Source organism: Leishmania martiniquensis, chromosome 34 (assembly GCF_017916325.1).
Source record: "Leishmania martiniquensis isolate LSCM1 chromosome 34, whole genome shotgun sequence".
Lineage (NCBI taxonomy): Eukaryota > Euglenozoa > Kinetoplastea > Trypanosomatida > Trypanosomatidae > Leishmania > Leishmania martiniquensis.
In genome coordinates, this window is record NC_090169.1 from 1,400,115 (window position 1) to 1,413,629 (window position 13,515).

The window sequence follows — 13,515 nt, forward strand, 5'->3', positions numbered from 1 at the left end:
ATGAGGTTTGCCTACCGTCGCGTGCTTTCGTCGACAGCAGCACAGGCAGCACACACTTACACGCACGCTCGACAAAGGGAGTCAATATAAGAGTAAACTGTGCACCTACCTTCACTCCTTTATAGCGGGTATCTCGGTCGGCCCCAATGTCTAACGAGAAGGACGAAAAGGGTGCCAGAAACGCTGGCTCGTGCGAGACGACGCCCGGTCTAACCACTGTACCATAGAGATAGGCAATCGCGCTCCCGTCTTTACCCTCCACACGCACACCGCCCGACCGCCTCGCACTGCTCCCTCCTCTTTCCCCGCGTCTTTCGTGCCGGCGCTCTCCGTCTCTCTCGCTCTCTTGGGCTCTCGCTCGCGCGCGGCGTGGGCGTGCAGGCTCGATGATTAACGTCATGAAAGCATCTTCTGTGCGTTACGCCCCTGTTTCGCTATACTGACTACTGCCCTCACCCGCCTCATTTTTTTTTGGTTTCCTCGACCTTCCCTCTCCCCCTTATGGCGGTGTCTTCACTCCCGCACCTTCTCGTGCGTCTTAAACGCGCACGTGTGCGGCGTGCCGGCCTACCCCGCAACTTACATCTGCTGCTCCGCATTTTACCGATTAGCCAGCTGAGGGCGAGCTCGTTCGGCGTCCGTACTGGCGGTAGTGCGGTGGGCGAAGCTGAGGAGGAGCTCATCCGAAGACAGATACCCAGCTGTGTAGATGAAGTACTGCTGCGGCTGTCGACACACCGAATACACTTGCCTCTACGATCCACGTCGACTCACTCAGGAGCGCGTTCGCACGTCACTCCTTCCGTTGGTTGCGCCTGTGGTGTGATGCTTGTGTGAGCGTATGCGCCTCCTGGTATCATGCTAAAGTTTGTCGTCACCACTCAGCCCTCGCGCCGCATTGTATGCCTCAACGAGGCGACGTACATCTACTTTTGGCCGTACCTCTTCTCTCGCAGAGTCCCCGGCGCGTTGCAGCTATGCAGATGGGCCGCACGCCGTGGAGCAGCCGTGCACGGCGCCGTTCGGCTGCAGCCCAGCGAGTCCCCCATCGCGACGCATCGATGCTATCTGAAGGTGACACGTCCCGTCGCCGCGGGCCGCGCGCTTATTTCACTACCGAGGGCACTTTCTCTGAATGCCACCTCTCCAGAGTCGCGGAGCGGCACGTTCGCCGGGCGCTACCACACCCTCGAGGGCCTCGCGCAGCTCCTCGCCCGGGAGCTGCATAACCCACGCAGCCCTCATCGCGCCTATCTCGAGTTTCTGCATGACCTGCACAACGCAGAAACGGAAGAGGCACAGGAAGTGCTTCTTGCCGGGCTCCGATACGGCCGTGCGACGGTGCTCGTGGATCAGCTAGATGCCATGTACGCTGGGAACTCGCTACAGGCACGCGGGGCTTCCAACGCACCTTTCCTGGAGAAGGGGCAGCTCCACTCTCCAAGTCAGCGTGTGGAGTGGGTGCGACTGCAGCAACTGCAGCGTCGCCTCGAGCAAAGCGTGCCCCACTTCGCTGCCAAATCAACCGCCTGGGCGCTGTCCATGGCGCTGAGTCGAGCAATGGAAGACGATGCGGAGGGGCTCAGTCTGTACCCGCTGATCGACTTTTGCACCCACAGCTTTGAGCCAAACGCGTTCATCTGTGTCGATGATGACGAGCGCGTTGCAGCAGCGCGACCCGTGCGCTGGACAGAGTCGCGCGGAGAGCCCCTCGTGCACGTTGTGACACAGCGCGCACTGCGCGCTGGCGAAAGGGTCACCCTGCGGTGGCATTGGCGGCCGGTCAAGACGACAGAGGATGCGGAGTTTTGGCAGATGCGCTTCGGCTACGTTCCACTGTCCGAGTAGCCGCACGACAGGGGGTCCATGCGCACACGCGCACATCCGCAGGCCGGCTCGACGGCCTGCCGTACCTGCATCCGTCACCCTCTCCCACTCTCACGCATGGTCCGCTTCACCGCAGGTCTACTCAACAGATGGAGATGCGAAAAAAAGGGGAGCAAAAAAAAAGCACAGGGCCGAAGACATATTTGGCACAGCAGCTGCACGGAGACACAGCATGCGTACGCATGCGCGTACTTTCCTCCCCACCCCCTCAGCCTCGGCTCAGTAGATAGCGTCAGTAGCGTAGGAAGTGAAGAATCTCACGACGACCGCCGCATCCATCTTTCCTTTCCGCTGTTGCTCCTCTGTTCCTCTCTCCCTCTCTCCTTTGTGTCTCGTCCTTGAGCGGTGCGCCTGTGCCCTTCTGTGCATGTGCTGTGCGTTGTGCACCTGCACGGGTGCTTGCAGGTTTCTATTACGAAGCACGAGGAGGATTCTCGCAACAAAAGCAACCGCCAGCGAGAAAAGTGGTGCCTCTTGCGGTGCCGAGGAGTCTCAAGGTCAGCGTCACGCGTGGGAGCCAAGAGGCGGTGGAGCTCTAAAGACACACACACTAACTCATTTCACAGGTCTGGCTTCGTCCAATATCCTCGCAACAGTAGCAGACCCCCCCCTCCTGCTCCCCTAGAAGGAGGCGCCACCCAAGGGAACCGGAGAAGCACAGCGAGCAGGGGGCGTGGCGGTGATGGTGTTGGTGGTGGTGGGAAGACGGCCCAGAACGCATCTTGTGTCTTCGGCACCCCACTGCTGAAAAAAAAGTTCTTTTTTTGTAGGACAACTTCAGTGGCCGGCCTTTCTTTGTTCCGCCCGCTCGTTTCCCCTGAGTGGTGAGCCTCGAAGCAGCGTATCCGTCGGCAACGCTCGTCTGGCCCATGCAGCAATCCTCCTTTGAAGTGGCGGTGGACAGGAGCAGCCTGCACTCCTTCGTGACGGTCTCGCAGCACTACCTCGACAGTGTACTGCGGCCTCTCTACAGTGGTCGCCTGCCACCAGCGGTGCCGTTGCGCATTACTGGGCAGAGCGGTAAAGACATCTACGTTGGCTGCCTCACCAACCGCCCGCACGCGCGGTCCAAGTTTGTGCTAATCTTCCCCCTCGCACTCTGCTACGATCATGGACTGAGTGAGGGCGAGCTAGTTGAATGCGTGCCGCTATCGAATGCCCCACATGCCACCAGGGTGCTGGTGGCGCCGCTGACGGTGGACGACAGCGAGGTAGTGGAACAGAACGCGGTTCGCATCGAGAGTCTATTGCTTCGCCAGGTGCAGGTCGTGTTCCCCTCCATGATCATCTCCGTCTCCATCTTCCCCGGGGTGCCGGCCAAGGTGATTGTGACCACGATCGAGTGCGGCGATGGGGAGAAGCTGCGTAGCGGGTGCGCAACGATGCAGGAAGGCACGCATTTTGTGATTGCCACCCGTGTCCGTCGGGAGCAAACGGACGGCGCTACTGGTGGTGCCGCCGCACCGCCGCTATGGGCCTTTCTCCGTGGACGACCTGCTCGTGCCACGGCCGCGCGTGGCGCCTCGGACAGCAGCGACATGGCTGAGATACGGGTGCGCCGTGTAACAGCCGACAAGTACCACTGGAAGAACGGTACAGTGCTCGGCGCCCTGGACTGCGCGACGGTGGCGACGTTAAACAAGGAGGACTTGACGCCAGGGTTTCTGCGGGCGTACATCAAGCAGGTCACTGTCGTTGTCGCGGACGCCGCCGACAGCGAGGCTGCGGGTGCGGCAGAAGAGGAGGACGTGTGCGTCATGGACTCCCTGCCGCAGGCGACAAACCTTCTCCTCACCCCTCATGGCCTGGACCCGTCGGCCGCCACGACTGAGAGGGCGAGGTACACAGACGTGGACGATGCGGCGGGGGTGGTCTGTCCGGGGTTTTCAAGTTCTGCGCTCTCCCCATTCTCTGCGGTGACGCTGCACGCGGTGACACAGGTGCACGGAAGGGTGGCGGAGGATCTGCAGCGACATCTCGTGGCCGCCCTCCAGCAGCCGAGCGTGCCGCAGTTTGTCAATTTGCACCAGAACAACGTGCTTCTGTGCGGCGGAAAGGGCTTCGGCAAGTCGACGGTGGTGCGCGCTGTGCTGGACACGCTTCCAGACGTGCACACTGTAACGCTCGAATGCGGCAAGACCAAATCCTTCTCGGCAGACATCGCCAGGGCCTTGGCAGAGTGCATACTGTGCAAACCAGCGCTGCTAGTGCTTGAAAACTTTGACAGCATCGCGCCGGCGCAGCAGGAGAGCCACGTGGCGGTCATGTCGGCTATGACGCAGGCAACACTTGAGGCGGCGCTGACGCGGTTCTGCTACCAGTTCTCCGTTCGACCTCGTGGGGCGGTAGTGGTACTGGCGACATGCTCGAGCCGCGACACAGTGCATGAGGCGCTGCGGTCGGCGTACTGCTTCCGACAGGTGCTAACGCTGGAGGCGATGAATCGCGCATCGCGGGCGGTGCTTACAGGGCAGCTGTTTCCACACGCGCCCAGCGAGGAAGTCACGGCGGCGGCGGCGCTCATGGACAACTACACCCCGTTTGACGTGAAGCAGCTGGCGTTGCGGATGCGGGACAAGTTGGCGGCAGAGCCGGCCCTGTCGCTGCGCGAGTGCGCGGAGGCCTGCGTGACCTCTTTCACCCCGCTAGCGCACACCGGCATCCACTTTCTCAAGGGAGACAAGGTGGCGTGGGAGTCGATTGGCGGGCTGGAGGAGGCAAAGAAGACGCTGTACAACACGCTGGTACTGCCCATCAAGCACCCCCAGCTGTTTGCGCGGCTACCGCTGAAGACGCGCAGCGGCATCCTGCTCTACGGCCCCTCGGGGTGTGGCAAGACCTTCATCCTCGAGTCGCTCGTCAACGCGGAGAACTTGCACTGCATCGTCATCAACGGCCCGGAGGTGTTTGGCAAGTACATCGGGCAGAGTGAACAGAAGATCCGCGACGTTTTTGAGCGCGCGCAGGCAGCGGCGCCGTGCGTGGTGTTCTTTGACGAGTTTGATTCGGTGGCGCCACAGCGCGGCGCTGACAACTCTGGCGTGACAGATCGCGTGGTGAACCAGCTGCTGTGCTATCTGGATGGTGTGGAGGGGCGTAAGGACGTGTTCGTTGTCGCAGCCTCCAGCCGGCCGGACCTCATTGACGCGGCGCTGCTGCGGCCGGGTCGGCTCGACAAGGCGGTGCTGTGCCCGATACCGAGCGAAGATGATCGGGTGGCAATACTGCGCCACTTGCTCCGTAGCACGACGGCGTCATTTAGTGACGAGGAGCTACGGCAAGTGGCGCAGCGCACGGTGAACTGGACGCCGGCCGACCTCTCCGCGATGGTTTCATCAGCGAGCACGCTGGTGAGCATGCGGTTTATGGACAGGCTGACAAAGCAGGCGGTTGGCGGCAGCGGTGGTGGCGGCACCGCGACGGATGGTGAGGACGGGTTTGTGATCGCTGGTCTTGGCGACGGTGTGACACGCGAGAAAGTGGGGGACGCGCTGAAGCAGCTGTGTATGGCTGCCCACGGCGCGGCGGCGGCGGCTGTCTCCCACAGCGTCACCATCGCGTCGGAGCAGATGTCGATGGATGACCTCTGGGCGTCGCTGGAGGCCACGCGGCCGTCGCTGTCGGAGGGGGACATCCAGAAACACGAGCGCATTCACGCCCTCTTCGCCAAGGGCAAGTGCGCCCCTCCACCTAAGCCGCCCGGCTCTCGGCTTGTGACACGCTGAGCACCGCCCGTGTTGCTAAGAGAGGCGGAGAGACTTGGTCACTGAGGTTTGCCTCCTAAGTGCTATCCAAAAAGGTGACGGAAACGTTCGAACAAACAAACGAGAAATAAAGGAACCCTCAGCCGCAGTGGACATGAAAAATGAGGTGTGACACTGTCAACTCTCCAATCTCCCACACACACACATCACCGCTCCCCCCACTCTGCCCGATGTCTCTCTTACAAAGGGGGAGTGCAGGAAAAGCTCCTCCCGTTGGATTCGAACCAACGACCTGTAGGTTAACAGCCTAACGCGCTGCCGACTGCGCCAGGGAGGACTGACGTCCGACAGGACGTGCAGTGTACGACTATTCAAATCACCCACAGCACAAAAGCTTCCTTCCGGCCGGAATCGAACCAGCGACCCTGTGATCCCTGCTAATTCTACAGTCACATGCTCTACCAATTGAGCTACAGAAGGCTGCGCAGGCACCCGTTTTTATCGCATACGACACACCAATACCGTTAATATGTGGGCTCTGTAAAAGGAAGGCCACTGCGAGAATCGAACTCGCGACCCCCACTTTACGAGAGTGGTGCACTGCCACTGTGCTAAGCGGCCACTGTGGACCAACCTAGATAGATTCTCTCTGTTTGACGTCTTCTTTCCACTTCCATCCAACTTTGCAGTGAGGGTACTTTATCGTGGCCGCTTGGTCTAGTGGTATGATTCCCGCTTCGGGTGCGGGAGGTCAGGGGTTCAATTCCCCTAGCGGCCCTTTTCCGTGCATGGAAACTTAAAAATTATGAGACCCTCACAACCACGTCACATAGGCGTGTCCTCCCTGGCGCAGTCGGCAGCGCGTTAGGCTGTTAACCTACAGGTCGTTGGTTCGAATCCAACGGGAGGAGCAATTTTCAAGTAGCCTTTTTTGGCCCAATCCTCTAAGAGGTACAGCAAAAAAACTGGAAAGCCCAGCGGGCACCGTAGTTCCGCATATCTCCCCCCATCTGCCTGTTACTACTGCTGCGCTTGTTTTTTCCTGATGCACCTTCCTCCCCCTTCTCCCTGACGACAGTATTCAGTCCTTTCCATCAGGCATAGTACTTCGTAATGGGCATTCCTCATCGAAACCACGGTAGCGGCAAATCCTCTTTCCATGAAAAGGCCACCAACACACACACCTCTCTCCCTTCTTAGTGCCTTTTTTTGTGGCCCCCCCTCGCATGGGCCCGCACGTAACAGCACGCCCCCGAGGAATAACGACAAGCTAAAAACAGATGAGTAATGCCGCTCTACTCTCTCCCTCAATATTAGTTCACTCCTTCCCGGTGACTCTCACTCATCATTCCCTGTTTGTCCCCCCTTAACCACCCACCACCTGAACAGGATTCCGGGAAGAGCGCGATGGCGTAGAAAGCGAAAAAGAAAGAAACAGCCTCACGAGCACTTCACATTCTTGGTTTCCTTTTTACTCATCTGCACGACCCAGTTTAAGCATCTCTATGATGTCACGCGAGGCGCACCTTCTGGGTCTGCTCTGGCGCGAAGCAACACAACCGTCCCGTAATGCAGCGACCCTAGCGCACAACATCCGACTTGCCTTTCGCTTTCTTGAGACGCCATGGGATGACAAAGCGAAACGAATCATTGGCGCGCTCATTACCTTAAACGCCGGCCCAATGCGCACGACCATCTGGGCAGCTCTCTTTCAACAGCTCCGTGAAGCACATTCGCCCGCAATCAAGATCTACATCCTCAAGCAATTCGCGAACGTATGTTGGACAGTTCCCACTGCTCAAGCTCAAAACGCGCTTCGTGCGTTTGCCCATGAGGTGCGTCCCCTCCTGGCGGATACTCAGGTTGTCGCGAACGTCACTTTTCAGAGTTCATTTGCTACTATCATCAGATTCTTTAGCTTCTTTGCTGAGAAATCCCTTTCCGACGAGCTGTTTGATATCCTCTACCAACACCTCAAAAAGTGGAAACAGGCGGATAGCGTCCGGGCGGCCGCCGCTGTCATCGCCACCATGGCGAATGAGAACCCTTACTCCCCATCTCCAGTGCAGCTTATCCGCAGGGCAAAGTACGACCTGGACAGCTTCAGCCTCGCTGTGCTGGTTGACACCCTAATCTCCTTTCAGGATGCCCCAGGCCGTATTTTGGACGAGGTACGCATTGCAGCATTCTGCGCGGAGGTGGATGAGATCTTAGCCACCATTCTAGCAGCGCCGCTGGAGAAGGAGAAAGTTATCCCGCCCTGTGTCAGCGCATACCGGCGGCTGAAGAAGATTCGCCCCTCGTGGGAGCCAGTAGCTGGGGATCCTTTCACAGCTTTTGTTTTTCATACACTCAGTCAAGCAAATGTCAGCAAGCTCCTCCTCTGCCCGCTTTTGCGCTTTCTGGGCGAAACATCATGCAGCTGGTCACAAAACCCTATCATCCTCTGGAGACTCACCGGTAGCAGTGACCCGTTTGTGCGTGCCGATGCCTACACAGCACTGGCAAGCACTACCCCTGCTATGGGTGCTCCAGATCAGCGGTTGGTGATGGCTGATTTGATGGAAAGGCTTCACTTTGCAATCGATGAGAAGTGTAGCTACACAACTGTGGCCATCCTCAAGTTTGTAAGGATACTTTTGCCGCACGCGCACTTTCCGCCATCTACTAAGGAGGTGTACCTTTCAAAGCTGGTACACTTGTGCCGTCGTCATGGAAAGGGCCTACACCACGATGCGCCGGCGCAACTTGAACTTCTCAACGTGTTTCTGTGCACGAATGTCGCACCGGATGCGCTTGCTGTGTTTGTCTTGGAGCTTTTTCTATGGTCACCCGATCGAGCTGTTGCAAAGAAGGCGTTTTCAGTGCTTTGTCATTTCTCGATGCACACATTTCTCGACAGTCGAGTACAAACCAGCGGGCAATTCATCGATGACGAGAACTATTTCGAAGCGTCGATACAAATGGCCCAAGAAGAGCCTTTTGAAGATGAGCTTCTTCCATTGATACGCCTTCATCGTGCAAAAGGACTTACCGCGTGTATATATAAACGACTTTGCACTCTGGCGGAATGCGCGCCAAAGACATTTTCGAGCTACATTATAGTGTGCGACGCCGTAAAGGAGCTCTATGGAGCTGATATACGATGTCCTGCAAGGAATATTTACTTTCACCACACCATGTTGTGTCTTCTATCGCAGTTGCTGCTTCTGGAGGAATCTATGCCGAGTGATGCTTACGTGTCTCTTGTCCAGGCGTGTGCAGTTTGTCTTCAAGGCAATGAGGTCGATCTGTGCGAAAACGCATACCTGCTCAGCAGTTTGGTACAGCATTCGTGGGGTGTTATCGTAGCATGTGCAACCGCTTTGTTTCCTACGTATACGCCCGCGTCTTTTTCACCTTCATATCGTTTTTTCCGCCACGATTCTGTTTCGCAGGCTTGCTATAGTCTCATTTATTCATGCCGTGACATCGCACTCTCCAACGAAGTCCCTATCTACCAGAGTGCCTTTCATGAGATACTCGCATGCAACACCTTTCTTTTCACTTCTTGTGCCTCCTTGTTGCGTGATGCACCAATTTTCTTGGCAGAATTGATGGAGTCGATGGGTTCCTTACTTGAGTGCTGTACGATCCTTTCTTCGTGTGTACCAAAAAGCGTGCTTCGTCTCCTTACTGCAGTGCTTGACGTAGCTGCAACTGCACTGCCGCTGCATTCTGAAGGGGGTGGGACCACACAAGGTTTTCTTACGCCAATAGCACGTATGTGCAAGGGTATTGTGAAGCAGGTGATTGAAATGGATTTGGTTTTGTGTTGCACAGAAGTATGCAGTTTTTTACTACTTTTTCTCTGGCATGATGAGAAATTTGAGGTATTTTTGTTTGGTGAACTGATTGCTGGTAGCTGGTCCTTAATAGGGGAGTTATTCTCGTTTTGTGAGCGCCTTGCCATCCGGTTGCAAAGCGACAGCGATGCTGAGACGCTGGTTGCTGTTTTGAATCTTTTATCAGCGTTGTGCGACAGTGTTTACTCTCCGCAGATCTCAAGGGTTCTTTCACGTCGCTCTCTAGAAGAAATGCTTGAAGCACTGCGTAGTATGCACAGCTTCGGGCAAAGACGCCACTGTATGGATGCTATCTCACATATTATTGCTGCACTTCTCACCGAAAGCATAGAACAAAAGCTGGACAAATGCTTTTCAGAGGACAGTGCCGGTCTTGACTTTTTCGACTCCATGGATCGCTTTGTAGAGCTGTGGAATGCAAGTGACTTTCAAGGACAGGCTCACTTGAAAGCAGCCATGACAAGTTCTTGCGGTGTACAAAAACTCGTTTGCGCAGCAGCGGTCGATGCAGAGTGCATCCCGAAAGCTGTAGAGGCTGCTGTTTCAACTTCGGCTAGCCGAGAGGTTCTAGATGTATTGCTGCTTATTGTTACGGAAGCGAAATCCGAGACACTTCCTCCTATCTTGTTTGCCGTTGCTGACGCTGCGTTTGGGGACAATGATGATGTCGTGAAAGCTATCATTTGCAGCTATCGCTGGGGGTGGTATGCGGGACCGCAAACGATTCAAATGCTCTTAAATGGAGCCTGGCGGACGGCGGATACCCAGCTTAGCAGGTATCTGAAACTAATTTGTGGTGACTTACAGCGTAGTAGAAGCGCACGTGACTTGGGCACTGCGAAATGCTTGCCAGCACTTGATGGTTATGCAACTTCTTCCTCTTTTTGGCAGTCTTTTGTAGGTCAGGCATCTGTTGAAATCTTGCAACACGAAACAGAAACGAGTTTTTTTCAAATTCGCGTGGCGGAGGTGCTGCGGCTGGGAGGCACGTCGGCCTTAGGGCCGCTTCGCTCACTTTGCGATCAAGAATCTAGTTTCACATCTGCCTTTTGCCCGAGTAATATTCGACTTTTAGCGTCTCTTATAGCTAGCGGTGTTGATTTCAAAGGCTCATCATGGAATCCCTTGTCATTGTTGCGTTTGCTCCAACTGCTTGTCACGATAGCGAAGGAGTCGCCGGTCGAGTCTGAGCTGAGTGAGTGGCTGCAACTGTGTTGTTGGCTACTTTTTGATTGTGTTCGTCGCTTATCAGATCCTCAGGAATTGAAGGATGCTGCACGCAGCCAGCAGCTCACGAAAAACACTCCTTCAGCCGAATTAGTTCCTCTTTTTGTGCAACTCTCCAATTTGCTTTTGTGCGCCGATGCAAGAACCTCTGGTGACGTTGCCCATCGCGTGGTCCGTTATGCAGTTCAAAATGCTACTCTCTTTTCGATGGGAGCAACGAGCGAACGCCTGTTTTGGATGATGGTGCGCCACTGCATTTGTGAGGTGTGGGAAGTAATAGCGGCGGAGTCGGTAGCTTCCATGCAAGATCCCGAGATTGTTTCATTTCTGTGCCGCGCGCATGTACAAGTAGGCCTTCCTCTCTCTGTTCAGAGAGATGTTAACGCTGCCTTCATGCCACAGCTACTGTCATTCGGTACGACAGATGCCTGTCTCGAAGAGGACAGCCTTCGTTACATTGCATGGCTTGTCAGTAACTTCGCTGTCGCAGATGTGCTTTCTTCTACGCGCTATGCACCTTCGTTGCTACTGAACGCGCCAATATTAACAGACGCTGCCGGTATTGACGAAAAGTGCTCTAATAGGCGTGCTGTCGAACGACTGCCTAATGGGGAGTGGAACTTCGGCCAAAGTGACGTTCACTCCTTTTGTGCAGCTGCTCGTCACAGCGCCGCCCGACTGGCAGAGAAAGTGCTCTCGAATGCCACTGGTGCGACGCTGAGCAGTGTTCTTGATGCTCTTCGCGTTTTGAGCAAACTTGCGCATTTCCTACCAGCTGCCGCGAACCACGCAGCGCAGCAGTCGTCCAACGACATTGGTCTACAGCAGCTTTACCGTATAGCACTGGATTTCGCGGAGAGGTTCTCGTTGCTGTCAGAGGATGCTTTTTTAGATCCCCCAAGGCACTGCCTTAATTATCTTCTGGGAGAGCTGCCGAGGGAGAAGCGTGCTCACAGCATCACAGATGCTTTGTGCTTGAATAGTGTGGTATCGCTGCTAAGCAAGCTGTTGCAAGCGTGGCTAGGAGAGAACGCAGGTCGCTCGGCGCCGCCGGCACAGCTTCCGTGCACTCTCGCCTTGTACCTCCCCTATCTTTTACGCTGTGACCTACCGTCGTACGTGTGCGCGCTAGAGTGCCTGCGTCTGCTGTCCCTCCGTGGCGCAGCACCTGAGGTCAAAGCTGTTTACGACGTCGCCTTGCCGAGACTCACTGAAGATTTGGTGGATGCAGGGTGTAGAACCGGGGTCGACTGCTTTTGGTACGAGGTGCTCGTCGACTGTCTCGGCCGTGTTCCAGGTGCTTTGGCAGATGTTGGTGGACAGCTTACTCGGCGCATCTGGGAGGGACTGTGGCGCTGCGCTGCCTCCAAGGAGCTCAGCTGCAACCAGCGCCTCTTGGAGTGCGTTCAGCAGGCTCTCAGACAGGTAATCAAGCACGTGGAACGCAAATCGGCGCAATGGGAACTCTGCCGATTGGTTCTGCTTGATAGTGATCTACAGCGACGACATGTGAGGCTGATGCCTGTGCCGGCGCACGTGGTACTCATTGAGTCTCATGACAAAGCCTTCTTCTGGTTGGTGCAGGACCTTCAAGAGCGGACGTGGCGCTTGCAGCTGTTGCAGACACAGTCGGCTTTCGTACAGGACAGTGCTCATGCCCTCGACCCGGATAGCATCCGGTCGCTTGTCTTCGAGTTTGAAAAGGCAGTGTTGTCGGATCGCGAATTGCCCGACAAGAGAGGTGAGTTTTTGGCGGGAGAGGGAGGTGCCTGCATCGTCGCTGAACGGGTGCACGATTCCCTTTTTAGCACCACAGACGCCGCACTTGTTGCCCTTAACCACTTTCATTTCTTCGGCGTGAATCAGCGTCGCACTGTTTTACACGAGCTGGCAAAAATGATGGTGCGAGACTCAAAGGAAAGCCAGACGAGCGTTGCCACTCCCCCGTCTTGGGCTGAGGTGTACTTTGACATTCTTTACGAGCGCGCGGCCTGGCATGACGAGGGTCTCTGGGTTGTGTGCGCACTAGCAATCGTTTCGCTGGGCAAAACAGAGCTATGCTGGTCTAAGACGGTGCTAGCGTCGCTGATTCCCGCTAGCTCAAGTGCATGGAAGCGCGAACTGATGCGTCGCGTTGGCCAGCGCGCCAGGATCGGTGGCGTGCAGGGTGAAGCACGGCAGTTTTTCGCAGATGCATCTGAACGGCTGTCGGCGCTTCAAGCGTCTCCTCCGCTGTGGAAGCGTGAACTGTTGGCAGCGGTGCAACTTGTGTTTTCTTGACTTCTCCAGATGCGGCGAGACAGATGATTCATGGTGAGGAGCTGATGTGGTGCGCTGGTGTGAGCGCGCTGCTTCAGCCGCTCCTGTTTTCGAGCGCACAGGGAGATTCTTCATGGCAGCGCCGGAATAAAACGGTGGCTTCCTTGGCAGTGGCCACGGGGCGAGAAGGAAAAAAAAGAAGGAAAACACTTGAATGTATCCGCTACCCCTTTAAAAAATCCTTTTTGAAATGTTTGTGGAATCCGGGCGTCGTTTCTGCTTGGCTTCACTTGTGCATTACCTCAATCCTAGGGCCTACGGTGCTGCTTTGTCGCCGTCCCTTCTCTCTGATCACGCTTCGCTTGTACTCAGTATGCAGGGGTTGTGCGTGTGGCGGTCCCCTCCCAGAGTCCATCGCTAGCTGCTTTCACGCTGAAACGCACACTCTTCATGTGAAAAAGCTTCACTCATACGCTGGCGTTATCATTGCAAGTACTACCTTGCCTTTCGTTTGCTTTTTCGAGGATGGGGTCGCGGAAATCTTCAGCGAGCCACACACACTTTAGCAATTGCTTGCCTCGCGCGCGCACACA

General features: G+C 56.1%; 3 protein-coding genes across 3 annotated transcripts; all 3 read left to right on the forward strand.

The window, feature by feature from the left end:
- Positions 1-858: 858 nt before the first annotated feature.
- LSCM1_02377 (uncharacterized protein) lies at positions 859-1,848 on the forward strand (the record flags this gene model as incomplete). The annotated part of the gene is made up of 1 exon (XM_067319960.1): positions 859-1,848. The coding sequence occupies one exon, from the start codon at positions 859-861 to the stop codon at positions 1,846-1,848; it is 990 nt and encodes a 329-aa protein (XP_067175335.1).
- A 908-nt stretch (positions 1,849-2,756) lies between these two features.
- On the forward strand, positions 2,757-5,612 carry LSCM1_02378 (uncharacterized protein; the record flags this gene model as incomplete). Its single annotated transcript, XM_067319961.1, has 1 exon — positions 2,757-5,612. One exon carries the CDS (start codon positions 2,757-2,759, stop codon positions 5,610-5,612), a length of 2,856 nt encoding a protein of 951 aa, XP_067175336.1.
- A 1,487-nt stretch (positions 5,613-7,099) lies between these two features.
- LSCM1_02379 (uncharacterized protein) lies at positions 7,100-12,943 on the forward strand (the record flags this gene model as incomplete). Its single annotated transcript, XM_067319962.1, has 1 exon — positions 7,100-12,943. One exon carries the CDS (start codon positions 7,100-7,102, stop codon positions 12,941-12,943), a length of 5,844 nt encoding a protein of 1,947 aa, XP_067175337.1.
- Positions 12,944-13,515: the final 572 nt, after the last annotated feature.